At 37.5% G+C, this 18,567-nt stretch overlaps 1 protein-coding gene across 2 annotated transcripts in view; it reads right to left on the bottom strand.

The window, feature by feature from the left end:
• The window catches only part of LOC145989466 (kinesin-like protein KIF12), a 314,209-nt gene that overhangs the window by 162,101 nt on the left and 133,541 nt on the right, over window positions 1-18,567 (bottom strand). For both annotated transcript variants that reach the window (XM_083124813.1, XM_083124814.1), the window contains exon 5: window positions 1,031-1,171. In XM_083124813.1, coding sequence (XP_082980939.1) covers window positions 1,031-1,171 — 141 coding nt within the window. The remainder of the gene's footprint in view (window positions 1-1,030; window positions 1,172-18,567) is intronic.

Consider the following 18,567-nt stretch of genomic DNA (forward strand, 5'->3'; position numbering starts at 1 on the left):
TTCACCAGCTTTACCTTACAAATTTTGAAACTCTGTTTTCAAATTCTTCAAAAATATGAAACTTTTCATGTTCTAGAACACTGTGATTTTCTTTCAGTGATATCTACTGTTATACACACCCAATTTTGGGCATTTGCAATCACAATTACAATTAGGAAAATTAATTGATAAACGTACGTTGATTGATTGATGGGCACAGAAAGGCTAATCGGACTGGACCTACAGTTTAAAGTGGAATGCAAACCACTGTGCCTCCATCGGGTATCGAACCCGGGACTGCTTGATTACAAGGTGACGACGCTACCACTGCGTCATCGGGGAGGCAGTTAAAAGTACGTAGAAAAAGGGGAATACTGTTAATTTTTGGAAAAAATATCCATGTTTATGTTTTCCATATATTTTAGTATGTGTCTCATATATAGCTACATGTATAATATATATAGCTAGGGTAGCTCTAAGTTCTAAGGAATTTTTCATATTGTGTGTATAATGTGCGTATTTCATCAAGCGTACAATTTCCTATCAATGACAATCTTTATCCGTTCAAAATTTCTATGAATTAGTAATTTCTTCAGTAGAAATAGTAATCATACTATTACTACTGAAGAAATCATACTACTACTACTACTATTAGTAATAATAATAATATATGAAGTATCATGACCGCCATTTTGGATGAGAAGAGAACGTTTGCACATTTAAACGGAAAATTGCGCATTCTCGTTGTGGCAACACTGTGACGTAGACCAGCAGTTGCTGGTCAGTTGTTTACGAGGGTGTGGAACGTTCAGAGAAGGTCCTGGGAACGAAACACTGAGGAACTTTGATGTGGTGATTTTATCCACCCACCTCCAACAGCCCCTTACTCACCCCTAACACCCCATCATGTCCTCAACTTTCCATAAATTTTTCACGAAGGTTCAATTTATTGTAATTTTTTCTCTAAATTTAAGTTTTACATCCCCCTAAATACAAACTCAACTCCCTCCTCCAAAATGAAAACTTCGGATAAACTCGTGCATTGACGTACCTTTTCGTTGTAGATTTCCAGGAAGGAAGCCTTGAGGACGAAGTGAATGTCGCTTCGCTTCTGTAGCATCTGGAACAGCGACATGAAGGCTCGGAACACAAGGCCGTGGTCTTCGCTGTACGGATCGGTGTTCCTCTCGAACTGAAAGGGAAAGAAATGCTCAATTAAGCCATTTGCCTGCTTTGTTACTTTGTATTTAATCATTTAACATTACTTTTGTATAGCTTTAGGCTTAACGAGACGGGGATCACAATGATACGTCACCCCGCTTCAGGTCCGTAACGATGGGTAGACGGGGGGGGGGGGGGGGGGAAGCGCAGGGCGCCATCCACATGTCTTTTAAGACAACAAAGTCTGAATATGCAACGGAGAATTGTACACTTGTCAGAGGAAAATGGATACTAGCTGTATCAAAAAGTAAGGTGAATTTTCGATTTATTGAAAAACTGTAGTATGTTTGACACATGGTATCACACTAAAATTCGACATATAAACCACAGCCTTCGTGGGCATATCGTGTGAGGTGGGTCAGGGAAATGCCCATTCGGTGGTGTTTTTGGTCCTCACTCAGATTTTTGGGCACCCAGCGCGCAAGTTGGTCGTGGACGATACTCCTCACCGAACCATATGAGATGTTCAATGCATCAGCAATGTCATCCAACCTGACTCTTCTGTCTTCACGAATCATCGCATCCACGTCTCACACATTGCCGTCGGTGATGGACGTTGCTGGTCTGCCACTTCTGTCATCATCTGTCACACTACTACTACCACTTGCAAATGAGTTACACCACACATACACTTTTTCTGCGACATAACACTCTCTCCATAGACCTCCAACAATTCTCGATGAATTTCAGATGGTTTGTTTTCCTTGACCCATAAAAAACGAATAACACTGCGCACCTCCTCCTTGGAGTAATGTTGGAGTCATTGCGCCATCTTTGAATTGCTCTAGGTACCAGACGGGTTGACGTAGAAGACTGTAATTGCCGTCAGACTTGCATCACCTTGGTATCTGACACATACAAAAAATTTAATTAGCTCCACAAAAAACTCTGGGTTTTACAGACAAATTCAACTTACTTTTTGATACAACCTTGTACAAGGTGGTATCGACCCTTGTTCCCATCAAGTAATGAAGTGACCCCTAGGCAGGGTTGTTAAATGTTCACGAATTTTAACTAAATTCAATTCCGGTCCAGGAGAGAAAATCAGCACACATGAATGGGTTCTGGACCTTTAAGAACCTTTTTATCTGTAAAGTATTTCAATTCGGTCCAGGAATCTTTTTTTCTGGATGAATTTAAATACGGTCCAGGAACCTTTTTCCGAACCAATTTAAATTCGGTCCAGGAACCTATAATCCCGGATCAATTTAAATACGGTCCTGAAACCTTTTTCCAGATCAATTTAAATACCGTCCAGGAACCTTTTTTCCGGATGAATTTCAATTCGGTCCAGGAACCTTTTTTTTTCGGAAGAATTTAAATTCGGTCCATGAACTTTTTTCAGAAACAATTAAAATATGGTCCAGCAACACTTTTTTCAATTAAACAATAATCAACTTAAATCGAATTTAAATTGTGCGAGAAAAAAGGTTCCGGTCCTGCAGCGGAACCCAATAGAATCCATTAGAATATACGGGTTCCTGGACCTTCAACAACCCTGCCCCTAGGTACTTCCTTTGGGGCGTCATCACGTGAAATTAGGTGTCATCTTTCAACTCGCTACATGACGTTCATTGTTCGACCACGTCACGAAAAGATTTCTATCAGAAATAATTTTCAATTATGAGGTTGATTTCGCAGACTTTTACGAATCTTTAAAACAACATATATTTATATTTGATTTTTTTATTATTTAGCTTCGCTTTTCTACCACATTTGGCTAATGGCGATGATGAGTATTAGTGATGATGATGAAGGGACACTCTCAAAGGACACCAATGACAAGGCGGGATTCGAACCCGGGACCCATGCCATCGTAGCGCAATGTGCTAACCACACCGCCGCCGACATTGGGTATATTATTATTTTTACTGAGTTTATCTTTGTTTCCTCATTTAAACTTGTACGAAATTTATGTAATCATCATAGAAAATGTCGGTGCTTGGAAGTGAGGGAGGAGCATGAGGGGAGAAAGGGGGGGCTCAAACCACAATGCTGCCTAGGATGCCAAAATACCTAGCTGATCCGCTATTCACCTTTTTTTGTCACTAAGCGCAGAACCACGACACTTAAACTGCCTCTCATGAGACACTACCTTAGCATCCACTCTGCATTAAATAGTTCTAACACTATGTTATTTCAGCACTAAACATAAATATAACTAATTGTTTCCATTATATTACTTTAATATACAGGGTGTTCATGACGTTACGGGGATTTTAATATCGTTTGAAACATAAGGTACCATATGTACGATAATCCGCTCATTCTTCATTATTCTCATACGTATAATCTCATATCAATGCTCATGCATTAGTTTTTGATTTGATTTAATTTTTTGTTATTATGCATCGCTTTTCTTCCACTTTTCGCTAATCGCGATGATGAGGATGAGTGACAATACGATGAATTGATGAAGGGACACTTTCAAAGAGCACCCACGACCAGGCCGCGATTCGAACTCGGGACCGCTGACTTTGTAGCAGAATGTGTTAACCACTCTGTCACGGAGGTCGGCGTGCATCACTTTTTTTCGTGTAAGTAGAGAGTTCAAATAAAAGAGCTTCTTGTTTGGTATTATTTTTAAAAAAGTCAACTCGATGCACAGATAGGCTAATCGGGACTGGACGTACAGTTTAAAGCGGGATCAGAACTGCTACGTATCTCCACCAAGTATCGAACCAAAGACCCTTTGATCACAGGGCGGCAAGTTACAACAAAGCCATCCTAATTTGAGAAAACAAATTCAGGCTCTATTAATAGTGGCATGGAAACTTATTTTGTCCTTAACGATCGATTTATTTGCCCCACAGAAAGAGTTTTACTATTGACCACCTACACAATTCGATTGTGAAAACTGTCAGCCCAAGTTCGTGCACAGGAATTAGTTTGTCACTGTATGTCAACTCCCTCCCCCTCCTTTTCCGAAGAATCTGAGCGCGTCTCTTTCAAAGCAATCCAAGGCAGGTGAGTGGGTGTCCCAGTAAAGACACTTCTCCCTCTCCAATCAAAACAAATTCTCTTAATTGAGTTCAGGTTGACCCCGAGTTCGATCTCCCTTGGCGACTTAGGTTCGTCGATTGTTCGTTGCTAGGTAACGTCCTTGCATTTAGACCTCCACACACTAACAAAGAAAACAAGTAAGATCGAATCATATATTTTTTCCCGATCAATACAAATCTCTCAAAACGAGAAGATAAAAACTAGGACTGAGCCGATACCTCTTTGAACCGATACCGATACCTATACTCTTACCGATACCCACCGATACCGATTCTTGAAAATCTTATTGTTTAAATATTGATTGATATTATTGAAGAGTATCCCATTCCAATTATAAATCATCAATTTACGAGACATTTGCTTTAAATATTCAAAAATTCCTGTTATGGATTCACAAAATAATGTTTTCCCCACATAATATTGGGGCAAAATCAATATTTTGCGGACCCCGCGAACAATCAAAATACCGCAAAGGTATCGGAAAATAAAATCCGATACTTTCCAATGCCGATATCACTGACTGGTATTGGCAGATATCGATACATAGGGCATCGGTATCGGCAAAGTCCTAATAAAAACACGTAGTCGTATTACGAATACTTGTGCTTCAATGGTTTACCCTTTTGCTTTTAGTATAAGCGCCTAATCGTCTCTTTCCTACTATCCTGGCCAAGATACGCTGTAAAATATAAATTCATCTACATGATGGCACACATCATGTGTAGCAGTAGAGCTCTACACATTCTCGGTCTCGGCCATAACGGAGGGGACGTGATCAGCAACACGCTTCAGCCTCCTTCCAACTTCGGATTGCCTCAAATGAGAGGCTGGTCGATTTCTAGAGCAACATAATCAGGGATATTAATGGAAAACATTCATCACCGAAGGAATCGAACCCGGGTCTCCCTCATGACTATTAGACGCCATACAAACTAGATTATGGGCCTTCTTGTCTGTCTAGACAAGAAAAAAGTTGTTTTCAGTCTACTTTATGCTAATCAGGACTGGATCTAGAGTTTAAATTGGTATGCCACCTTACAATGTGCATCCACCATGAATCGATCCCGTGACAATTGGATGACAATACGACAACGCAAGCCACTACGCTATCGGAAAAGCTCAGAGTGCGAAATGAAAGGAGTGAGTGGGAAAGAGATAAAGAAAAGACAGAATGTGTGGCAAGAGAGAGAGAGTAAGATACAGAAAAAGTGGTAAGATAGAGAGAGGAACAGAAAGAAAGTAAAATAGACAGAGAGGGAGTGAGTGGCAAAGAAACTGAAAGAAGGAGAGAGGGAAAACAAAAAGTGAGTAAGGGAAAGAAAAAACTAGTAGAAAAGCGATACTGTAAGAGTTAGCGAGAAAAGTGGGGAAACAGAAGAGAGAGAGAGGAAGACAGAAAGAGTGGGTGTGAAGGAGAGAGACAGAGAGAAAAAGAGACAAAGTAAAAAGAGAGAGAAAGAAACAGTCAGAAAGGGAGAAAGATTTGAAACGTAAGAGAGAGAGAGAGAGCAAGCAAGTAGAAAGAAGTAACAGAAAGAAAAGCTTGAGAGTGAAAAAGAGTGAAATGAAAATATAAAAAGAGAGAGAAAGAGCTCGTAGAAAAGAGAGAAGAAAGAGTGAATGAAAGGAAGGAAGAGCGAAGAGAAAAGAAACACAGAACTAAAGAGCGAAAGGGATAAGAGAGTGAGTGAGTGGGAAAGAAAAGTCAGAAAAGGTGAAGCAGAGAATGATTTTGAAAAAGAGAAGTTGCTGATATTTCCGAGAAGACGTTATATCTGAACCCTATCACTGCAAAAAAGAACTCATTTTCTCATATTTTCCGATACCAATGTATTTAAGGTCACAGCGCTCAATATGACCTTAATACGAAACCTTGTTGACAGACACGATACACTCATGACTAACATTGGTTTATGTTGCTGTCTATTCATTAGGTAGGATCGAACCACTCCAAGGACTGGTCATCAAACCAGAGGGATTTTAATATTTTACGCAGTACGCTCGTTCATAATCAGGCATCACTAAATAAATTATTTCCACATGTCATATTCCCTTAGTTGTATCGTCGTTGACGAAAGTGTCACACTACTCTCAAGGCCAATTGCTTTAGTAGACAGAGTAAAATCAATTTCGATTCCAAGGGGGAGCCCCCTAAATGTCGATGCTGACCCAGCATCGTGAGGACAATCGGGGATCAGTTTAAAAACAAGACGTAGTGGTCTCAAATGCCAGGAAACAGCGGCGATGGGACTCCACGCGTCAGTCAATGAGAAACTTGTTTGGTAGGCCTTGGGTTGTTGTTTAGTTTAGTTATTATATTGATATATGCGTCATTGTTTGGAGGCAATAACTTACTTGTAAAGCAGTTACAACTTACTTTAGGCTTACCCGATGATATAGTGGTAATGCTGTCTCCTTGTAATCAAGAGTTCCGGGTTCGATCCCCGGTAGAGGTACACTTTGGAAGATGTTTGGACTCCACTTAAAAGTGTAGACCCATAAAGGGGAGTAAAATAAATATATCAATCAAATAAGTATCATACTTTTTTGAGTAACTGTAATTGACTTACTTTTTGAAATGAGTATAACTTAAGTAACAAGTAGCGGAAGTAAGTTACTTTTACAGTTGTTTTTTGTGTGTGTGTATTGTATAATTTCAATTTTCTATAGATTTATTACAAACGTTTATTATGCGTGACTTAACTTTTCAAGTAAAACTGTTTATTTAAATATTATACGTATACGTATATTTTCATATTTAAACATACAAGGTTTATTATCATTTAATAACAATTATAATTAATGTCGGCTTCTCATCCGTAAAGGAAAGAACAGATTACTAGCTGTTTATACATTTAACACATTCTGAGAACTATTCTAGAATTATGTAAAGAGAAAAGACTATGCCAAGTCATATGTCATCACACTACTTTCCCCAGTTACTAAAGTTTTTTTTTTTTTTATCTATATGCTATATTATAACAGCGTTAACTTCAAATAAATTTTAGGGAGGCAAGATTGACATAAACGATATTACATATCTGTCCCTCTTCAGTAAATTTGTGGGGGACAGTGTTTGTCTTGGTTTTACTCTGTCTTGAAGTCGGCACCTGTTCTGTATTATACAGAGCTGCCCTTAAAAAGGTAACCGAAATTATTGTTATAAAATTATTTCTGTTATTTTCCCTGGAAATTCTTCATGCAGCCATTGAACCCACAGTCTTACGCTTGCAAAGTGTTATTCACGCTGAAGGCGCGCATATTCAACACTGCCGTACTGACAAACTCAAAATGAAGTTTTTCATGTCCGATTTATGGTTGTTCTTGTTTCAGCGCCACATTTGCACCTGGTGGTGAAAATTTGAACTACTTGTACTTTTTTTGTCGGCATTCGCTTCCCCATGGTCACTATAGTCTCTGTAGCAAGTTTCATCGCGATATGATACTTCTAATGGGCTCCAGACGGCTCTGAGTAGGGGAAGTTGAATTGTGACCACCCCGTACAATAAATTTATTCTGTTTCTTTCTTTCTTTCTCCGTCCATTTCTGTACCATTTCCTGTGTGTACCCTATGACTTTCTGTCACGTAGGTAAGCCAATTTCACGGGGGCTACAGCCCTATTCGTTCCCCCGGTGACGACTTCACTGATACGTATGTGAATGAAACAGGTACATATGTTCAAACGGCATAATTAAATTTAATATGAAATGAGCCATAATAAATTATGCGACCTGTTCATGGAATCTTGTTGGGGTAATGACCCCTCCTGCCCCGCTTACGACTTCCACGCACAATAGTATTGGAGAATGCTCATGTCACGAGTCATGGAGCAAGCAGCTGTTATAACAAGATATGTTACGAAAGAGGGCAACAACAATATTTTCTTAACGTCATCCTGCATAAAACGAAACGAAGTCGGAAATCTTCTTTGGATATTCTGTATGTGTGTTACGGATCATGCAAACAATTTAAAGGAACGTTGTTGTCAATCAGGAAATATAGATAGTGTATGCTGAATTTTAACTGGTCACTGCAACTTCTAGGTACGAGGGGAGGCTGATAAGTATTGAGTCTTACCCAGAAAAAATTGAGCTAGGAGGCTGAAATGTGCAGAGTGTACTGGTCAATTCTTCTATATGTAATGGTGTAAAAATCGACTTTCTATGATTTTAACTTCCCTTTGTTTCTCAGGTCCAAAGTGAAAATTGCAGCACCTCCAGAAAAGTTCAATGCAGAAGAGCATGTTGTTGCATGACAATGCCTCGTCACACACTGCTGGTCAAACAATGGCGACACTGACCTCCTTAGGCTATCGAGTGTTGCCTCATCCACCCTATTCGCCTGACCTGGCTCCATCTGACTATCATCTATTCCCCCATCTGAAAAAAAACACCTAAAGGGACAACGATTTGGGTGTGTTCAGAGGTAACTGATGCTGCAAATGAGTGGTTACACCAGCAGGCTAAGGAATTTTATTTGCAGGGACTTAAAAAGCTGCAGGACAGATGTCGCAAGTGCATTGACTTCCTGGGGAAATACGTGCAATAGTGTGGCAGTTACATCTTCCTAGCTCAATTTATCCTGTGAAAGGCTCAATAGTTATCAGCCTCCCCTCGTAAACAATAATCCTGTTATTATTGTGTGCGTAAGAGAGAGGGGAAAATTAGGCAATATATTCTGAGAAGTTAAAATGCATTTCCGCATATTTCTTATTTTGCCACGTTGTAGTCTAGCTGCATGACAATTTACAATTCATGATGAGTTAAAACAAGGAGATGCATTATCTCCATTGCTCTTTAATTTTGCCTTAGAATATGCTGTTAGGAAGGTAAAAGAAACTAAAGAAGGACTAAAATGAAATGGTGTGACTCAGTTGTTAGCATATGCAGATGATGTAGACTTACTGGGGGATGATGTGAATACAATTAAGAATAATGCTAAAATATTTTTCAAAACTTCTAAAGAGATAGGTTTGGAAGTTAACAAAGAGAAAACTAAATATATGCTTACAGGCCGAAACCAAGTGTTAGGTAATAATCAAAATCTAATTATTGATAACAACTCGTTTGAACCAGTTTCCAAATTCAAATACTTAGGAGTAATATTAACAAATCAAAATTATATTAAAGAGGAAATAAAAAGTAGGCTTAATTCAGGAAATGCATGTTACTTCTCTCTTCATAAACTTTTGTCTTATCGTTTAATATCTAAGAAACTAAAAGTTAAAATATACAAAACAGTAATTTTGCCTGTAGTATTATATGGATGTGAAACTTGGTCCCTTACATTGAAAGAGGAACATAAATTGAGAGTATTTGAAAATAAGATCCTTAGGAAAATATTTGGACCTAAAAGGGATGAGGAGACAGGTGAGTGGAGAAGGTTACATAATTTAGAACTACATAATTTGTATTCATGTCCAGATATTATTAGAATAATTAAATCAAGAAGACTTAGGTGGGCAGGCCATGTGGCACGAATGGAAGAGGAAAGAGGAGTTTACAGGATTCTTGTTGGGAAACCTGATGGTAAGAGACCTGTAGGAAGGCCAAGACGAAGATGGAGGGACAACGTTGAGATGGACCTAAGGGAAATCGGTAGGGATGGAAAAGAGTATATAGAACTTGCTCAAGATAGGGAAAGATGGAAGGCCTGTGTTGCTGCAGCCATGAACCTTCGGGTTTAAGAAGGCCAGGGAGTTAGTTAGTTAGTTAGTTGTAGTCTAACTGCCAAGCAAGAAGCTTGTTTTGTAAGTGTGGTGTTGAATTTGTGCATTCCTGCGTATCTTATGCGTAACCTGACCTCGGCTTCCCCCAACGCGGGGTTCACTCTGTCTACAGCGTCAACACCCACGATCGGCAAGCGCGGGAAACATGACAGGATGTACCAAAGGCGGTATAGCTATATCCAGTGTTGCAAAATCGCCCGATTCATTGCCTCACCCTATATTCTACTAATTCTTCGAATGATGAAGCATTCGCAATAGAGTAAGTTAGACTGCCCTTTATTCATTGAACAAAAGAAATTGGGCAGTAATTTGTAACATAGGCGTGCGAGGACCCTCTGATTAAGAGGGGCAAAAAGTATTGATGAAAGTTCAGTCGACGAAAGAAAAACCTCATTCCCTCTCACTGTTTTATTGTATTGATGGGTACTAAACAGGGCCGTATATAGTGCATGTCTGGGCCCACCGATAATCACTATATTGGAAGAATTCCAGCTTCCGTGGCATAAAAGTTCTCTGTTCCCTTCCTAATTTATTTTCCTTCTCTGTGTATTTCGTACAGCAGATTCAAAACAGATACACATAATTTATTCATTTCCAATGTGTGACCAATTTATTCTTCGGCCACCACAACTAGACTAACGAATAAAATGTATGAGTCCTAATAATAAGTAATTTGCTGGAGAACGAAGTTAGATAGTCCAATTACATATGGAATAAACCCGCCGTAGTTGCTTGGAACTTTCGTCGGCTTGAAAATACTTTATTTTTAAAGAGAATAATAATGTATAATAATGGTAATAAGATTTATCTACACAAAATTCCTAAGTGAGAATATTAATAGGGACACCTTCTCCCCACCCCTTTGCACCCCGTGCTCACGCCTATGACTTGTAACAGTTTTTTTTTTTTATAAATGTATATTTGGTTGTAGCTTTGCTGCTATGCACCAGTTACATGTTTTACATTTTATAATTTTACAATTTCATAATTTTACAATTTTATAATTTTACAATTTCATAATTTTACCATTTCATAATTTTACCATTTCATAATTTTATAATATAATATTTTCTCTCACAATATAGTTTTTAAATACATATATTATTTTCTTCGTTGGGTTCTTCAAAAGTGCTGACAAGGCGTATGCGCCATTATATCCTGCTTCTTTTAGATCTCTTAAGAAATAATCACGCGTAGTTACATTAAGGCGACATTCAAATATAATGTGATCAGGTGTTCCTTCAGTTGCACCACACTGACAGATTGGGGATTGAACAATCTTCCTAGTATACAGGTCTTTAGGTGCTAGGGTGTAATTTAGCCGACATCTAAGAAGACTTGTTAAAGAGTTTCTTGAGAGGTTAATGTCTTGATACCAAGGTTCTTTAGGTATAAGTGGTTGAATTGAATAATATTTTTTCCCATTAGTCTTCCCTGTAATTGTCCATTGTTTCTGCCAACTTTTCAACAATTCTGTTTTAGCATGCGACTCGAGCGCTTTTGCAGAAAATTTGATCCGAAGCGATCGGTCACTTGATTCTTCAGCTGCGTACTTGGCTAATGTGTCTGCTATGTGGTTCCCTTCTATGGATGTATGCCCAGGAGTCCAGACAAAAGAAATACTGTATCCTGAGTTGGTTAGTTTGTGATATAAAATTTTTATGTTAACAATGTACCAGTCTACATAGTAATCAGCTGTTATCGATCCCAGGGAGTGTAAGACTGACGCTGAATCAGTGGCGATCACTACCCTCTTGAGGTTTTTCTCCTGTATATACAACAATGCTTGACGAATAGCAAACGCTTCCGCCGTGAATATTGAAAATTCTGCTGGTAATGGGTAGATTTTGTATTCCATTAGATTATTGCAATATATTGCAGCTCCAGTGTTACCAGTTGCGAACTTTGATGCGTCTGTATATACTATGTAAAAATCTTCATGCACTACAGAGTGTACATATTCCATAAATATGTTATTCACTATACTTGGCATAGACGTTCGTGTATCTTTATCTGGATATGGAGGAAAGTGAACGGGAAGTATTGTTGCTAATTTAAAATAATCTGTCGTAAAGCACGGAGACGTTGAAAATCTAATAACTTTCGGTATGAAATCCTTAATCGACTTGTATGCTGTGAATAAGATTGGAAGATTTAATTTATATTTAGCTGTACGGTTTGATGACATTAAGGCTTGTAAAAGTGATAATTTTGGTATTATCGGACTGGATATGGAAGACATCTTTTTCATTAAGAATTTTCTCGCAAGATATTGCGCCCATAGATGAAATGGTGGTTCTCCTACTTCAACAAACGTAGCCTGTTTCGGTGTTCGTTTCCATAGACCAAAGATTCTACATAAACTATGATATTGTATTGAAGATATTTTCCCAAATGCCCAATTTAGATTATTGTTAATCAAGAAAGAGCCATATTCTAATCTTGAGTTTAGCATTTGCTTGTGAACAATGTGGAGTAGTCTAGGATCTGCTCCCCACTTTTTCTTGACTGTGAGACATTTTATAATGTTAAACGCCTTAAGCGCCTTTTCTTCCATGTGTTCTACTTGGGCTTTCCATTTCAATTTATCATCCAACATAATACCAAGAAATTTGTGTGTCCTAGTTTGTTTTATATGTGATCCATTAATGTCTAACACAACTGGAGTTTGTAATCTTTTTCTATGGAACACAACTACAGATGATTTTTCTACGTTAATGTTTATGCCATTGTTACCACACCATGTGCATAATTCGTTTAAAGCCAGTTGTGTTTTCTCTATACCATCAGATAGATTCTTACTGCTTTTGTATATAACAATATCATCTGCATATTGCAGTAATCTAGCATACTTCAATACTTGTTTACCAAGATCATAAGTATACAAATTAAATAATGTTGGACTTAACACCGCACCTTGCGGAAGTCCTTGACTAGTTGTGCGAGCATTTGAAAGTTGATGACCGTAACGAACATAAATTTTTCTCTGTAGTAATAATCCAACTATACTTTTAATAAATTGCTTAGCAAGATTGAGATTTTTTAGTTTTTTAACAAGCAAATCTATAAGGACTGCATCATATGCACTAGAAAGATCCAGAAAAACAACTATACAAAATTCGCGACGAACAATTGACAACCATATGTCTAAAATAAGTGTAGTCAATACATCTATTGTCCCCATTCCTCTTCTGAATCCCATTTGATATTTTGGTAATATATTGTTATATTCAATCCACCAAGTAATTCTATTAAGTATAAGATGTTCATAAATTTTTGATAAGCATGACGCTAGTGCTATTGGCCGATAATTTTTGGAACATCCTGGTGTTTTTCCTGGTTTAAGGATTGGAATTATAACAATTTCCTTCCATTGAAGGGGAACTTGTCCACTATTCCATATCACGTTATAAAGTTCTAATAATTTATCTATCCCCAGTTGCGGTAAGTTTTGTATACATTCATATGATATGCCATCCATTCCTGGTGACGACGAAGGTTTCCTTTCACTTATAACTTTTCTTAATTCTGCACTGGTATATGGACATTCCAATGTTGATGGTGTGAATTCATTCATTGAATTTAATATGGCATTAAAATCACAGTCGCTGGAGTCTGGTGTTAGGGTTTGATGAAATTCTGTTATCCATTGACTGCTTATGTCGCCTCCATGATATCTACTAATATTATTGGCATTAGACATTCTGTTAATAACTTTCCACGTTGTGGTTAAGGATGATTCATTTGTTAATGAGGAACAAAACTTTTTCCAAAACTCTGCCTTAATTTGTCTTAAGTACCTTTGAGTTTTAGCTGCTGTTTCTTTGTACTTCAAGAAATGGTTCATTGTTGGGTTTTCTTTATATTTTATGAATGCATTTTGTCTAGCGTTTATCAATTTCTGGCAGTTTGTCGTCCACCACGGAGCAATCTTTCTTTTCGAGTCACGTTGACGGGGAATTGTAGATCTGTTCAAATTCTCTTTAATTAGTAATGTATAGTTTTCGTAATCTTTCCCTAAATTTTGTTGTTGGTAATTTTCCGTAGAGAGATTGATTTGTCTTGAAAATTCGTTCCAGTTAATATTTTTAGAATAGTATGGACGTGTTGGTCTTTCCGGAAGATTACTAGATATAAGTGTTGTATCTATATTTGAATCAAATGATATCAAAATTGGAAGATGATTACTATTATATGGATTTTGCAGAACTCTCCAGTTAATATCTGCAACTATATTCTCTGTCACGAGTGTTATGTCAGGGGCACTAGGATTTTCATTTGGTCTCGAGATATATGTGGGAGTGCCATCGTTTAGTATTGTTACATTTGACTCTTGAATATATCTGCACAGAGATTTCCCTGACATATCTGAACCATAACAACCCCACAATGTATGATGTGCGTTAATATCCCCTCCGATTATAATAGAAGTATTTGCCGGAAGTTGTTGGAAGAGATTACACCAGAACGAATACAGTAATTTAGACGAAGGTGGATTATATATTGTAACAAATGTAGTACTATCTATTGTTACTCCAACTATTTGAATATTATCAGGCATATTCCTTAAATGTATTATTTCATACCTATAATTATTTTTAATCCCTATGGCCACTCCACCATATCCGTCATCTCTGTCGTGTCTTATCCAGTGGTATCCATAGGCTTTAATTTTTGATTCGGGTTTCAACCACGTTTCTTGAATTAATATAATGTCTGCTGGGTAAAAGTGAATAATGTTTTCTAGACTGTGTATATTTGGAATTATGCTTCTAATATTCCATTGTATAATTCTCTTTATCCTGCCTGGCATTCTGAGTGATGAATTAGATAATTTATTATACTTGATGCTACAACAGACCAATCCTGTTTCATGTTATGTGATGACGAGGTATTGGCGAAGTTGCATATTCCTGCTAGATACTTAGAAAAAATAGTTAAAAAAGGGTCATTCATTGATGATCCACAATCTGAACTCGCTCGCATTTTCTGCGATAGTGGAAGTAATTTGTCTTTTTGATCTAAAGCCGAGTTCATTGAACCACTCTGCTGCTTTTCTTTCCAATGTGGTTTTGTTTTGTCAATTGTCGCTGGTTTCTGTCTTTCTTTTTGTTCTCGATTTTGAGATGTTTCTGATGATTTTGGACGTTTTCCCTGAGATAACTTTGTTGTTTCCTGGTTACGATCCACTTGTTGAGCGTAATTAAAAGCTCTTTTATTAGGCAGTTGGTGATGAAGCGTTTGGTATTGGCTTTCTTGTTTATAAGTATTTGCATTAATCTTATGTTGGGTCTGTGTTGTTTCCTTGCATGTTGATGCGTAGGACATGTTGTATATTCTGTTCTCACTCGGTACTACTGATGCAGTATTTAAAGTAGCTTTTGGGTATTTTTTCACAGCTTCATGATAAGATAGGCCCTCAAGCGCCATAGTCTTAACTATATCCTTTTGTCGCTGTTTTTCTGGACAGTCCTTGTCTGTTGCCCAGTGTTCTTGTGAACAGTGGATGCATATGACATTATTATTACAGCTTGAGAATTCATGATTTTGCCCACAACGTTTACACTTCAATTTACTCTTACAGTTAGATTTGAAATGCCCATAATAGTAGCAGTTTGTGCATTGCTTTACCATGGGAATGTAATGCTCTACATCAATCTTTGAATAATATAAAGTTACATATGCTGGTAAGGTTTGGGCATCAAATGTCAATATTATTGATCTCGTTGGCTCAGCAATTCGACTTCCATTTTCGTCAATTTTGTATTTCATTATTCGTCTCACTTTGAGTACATTGAAAACATTAGGTTTTATGTTTTCTAATAATTCATCATCTGTAAATGAGGTATCTATTCCCCTAATTACACCCATTCTCCTCACTTTATGTGCTGGCACATAAGCAAACCAGTTATTGTTCCTTAGAACTGGATGAGAGAGAAAGTTGTTAGCATTTTTCGCAGATTTGAATTCCAATTTCGCCAGATTTTTCCCCATGGTCTCAATTGTCTTTAGACCTTCGATTTTGGTTTCATGAAGTTTTTTCCCTAATTTTAGTATATGTAGCTGACCAATATTTCTTCTATTTGTTCCATTAATTTCATTTGCACTTCTTACAAATACATCATAAGGCCCCAATTGGGTATTTTTGTATGTAATTGTTTCATGATCTTTAGATATTTTAACTTGATGTGTATTTACTGTATCCTGTGACAGGTTTTCCTGAGAGACATCACCTTTGTCTTGACTAGGTACGCTAGCAGGAACCCAAACTTCCATACATTCCGAAGTGTCTGTGTCACTTACTTGGGTATTCATTTTGTTTAATGGCGTCGAGCCATATTAAACACTTATATCATATTAATCACTTTATCTTCACTTAATCTATCAATTCACTTCGTTCACACAATTATTATATTATATATTACTCTCAGTTTATACGAATATAATCCTAACTTAAATCACAAAGCACAAGAAACACTAGTAGATTCTCTATCCACTCGAAATTCTCTCCTTACTTCGTAAATGATCGTTGAATCTTCAGTATCAACTTTTCAATAGCAAGTTCTCCTTGTAACAGTTTTAAGGTCGTAGTGTAGAACATTGGGGTAATTTCATAATTATCCGCTAGATGTCGATGTTGTATAATAATTACTGAATTTTCATTGCAGAGAAAATTCATTCGTTGTTTGAGAACCCTTGCGAATTCTATTAGGCCTTAATAGACTATATAATCCACGTTTGTATGTATTACAGCCGTTCCGTATACATTTCAACAATGAATTAAGTTATAAAAGACAATACTGCTATTGCGATATACTACTTGTTGATGAATCTCATACAATACTTGCGTCGTAGCTCATCACTTGACTCATAGTATTTTCTATTTTTGGAAGGAAGTTGTAGGTCGAGTCATCTCTGTGATTCCTTACAGCTTCCTAAAAACACAAACAGTGTACTCGATCACCAAGATCACTAAACTCAACCCTCCTAACCACGCACGTACCTAGAAATATATTTCGGGGAGAGGGTCCGAATCAAGTGTCTCAAAATAATAATAATATTCAAACAAAACTAATTAGATTAAATTAATTAAAATATTCAAATTAATCAATATTATATTTTTATTACATGAATAGGTAAAAGGACGGTGATATAACATCACGTATTCATTATCTAGCTTACGTGTAGTTAAGGTCGGCAAAATGTGTACAAAGAAACTGCCCTGGCAAGGAAATTAATGTCAAATAGATAAAGAATTGAATATTTATTAAATATAAAAAAAAAACAGTTATTATATCCAGTAGTCGAAAAGTAAAGTTCCTGGTGATATTTTATGAATGTTACGTTGTTAATAAATCTTGCATAAATTTTCTTTGGTATTGTCATTCATAGTAGTATGATTACAATATAATCTTTGCCTTCCAATAAGTTCGGTGGAAATAAATAAGCCTGGATTAAACAACAAGTATATTTTCATTATTTAATTTTAGTTATTTTATTATTTCATTACTTTCATTATTTATTTTTTGTAATTAGTAAGTCTTTCGGGGTGGGAAGGTCCAGCCCCCCTGGACCCCCTCCCCCCTAAATACGTCCTTGCTCCTAACCTAACCACCTAACAGGAGCGGTTGAAGAAGAAGATTTGACCGGAGCGAGGTGGATTTTTGGAGAGCCCCCAATGTCCACCCGCAACTCCCCCCCCCCCTTCCCAATCTTTCTACCTTTTCACCTTTCTCCAATAAAAAGCATGGTCATGTTATATATTATGGTTTTAATGACGAAAAATAATACCCTTATTTTTAAAATAATTTAATGTTACTGTCAAATAACACTTTTTTGTAGGTATGTGTTTATTTTACACCTACATAACAACATCAAAATAACAGCAATCTCTTAGCTTGAATTGCTACATGATTTTGCAATATACGTAGAGGAATCAAAAAGTAATGCCTCCTCGTATATTTTTTTTGTAATGTGCAGCGCGTTGTTGATGTGTTATTACTATGTGATATATTAGACCTTCACTAACACTTGTGTACTTTATGTTTCAGATTGACTGAAGGAAGCCATGGATTTGAAGCATAAACAAAGAGTTGTGATGGAGTTCTTGGCAAAAGAGGGCTGCCCCCCTGTAGAAATTCATAGGAGGTTAACAAATGTCTATGGCGACACTGTAGTGGACGTGAGCAATGTCAGATGTTGGGTGAAGAGGTTCAACGAAGGATATTGCATGTAAAACGGCGCAGCGGACGTCAATCTACATCACTGACGGAGGACAAGAAACGCCGGGCAGATGAATTGATTCGTCAGGATCGACGCATCACAATCGAGGACTTAGCAGCCGTACTTAACGTGTCTTATGGGTCTTCTCGGGCCTTAGTCTGTGACTTAGGATACCACAAAGTGTGTGCTAAGCGGGTTCTCAAAGAACTGACCGCAGACATGCGCACTAGGCGTGAGGAAGTGTCGCAATAGCTCCTGGCCGCGTTTGAAGCACATCAGAACGGCGTTTTCAAAGATTGGGTCACTGGAGATGAAACATGGGCGTATGTGTATGACCCAGAGAGTCAAGTGCAATCGATGCAATGGCGCCATAGTGGTTCTCCACGTCCCAAAACATTCAAATCTGCAAGAT

The sequence above is a fragment of the Lepisma saccharinum genome, chromosome 6, assembly GCF_977018435.1.
Source record: "Lepisma saccharinum chromosome 6, izLepSacc3.1, whole genome shotgun sequence".
NCBI classification, from domain to species: domain Eukaryota; kingdom Metazoa; phylum Arthropoda; class Insecta; order Zygentoma; family Lepismatidae; genus Lepisma; species Lepisma saccharinum.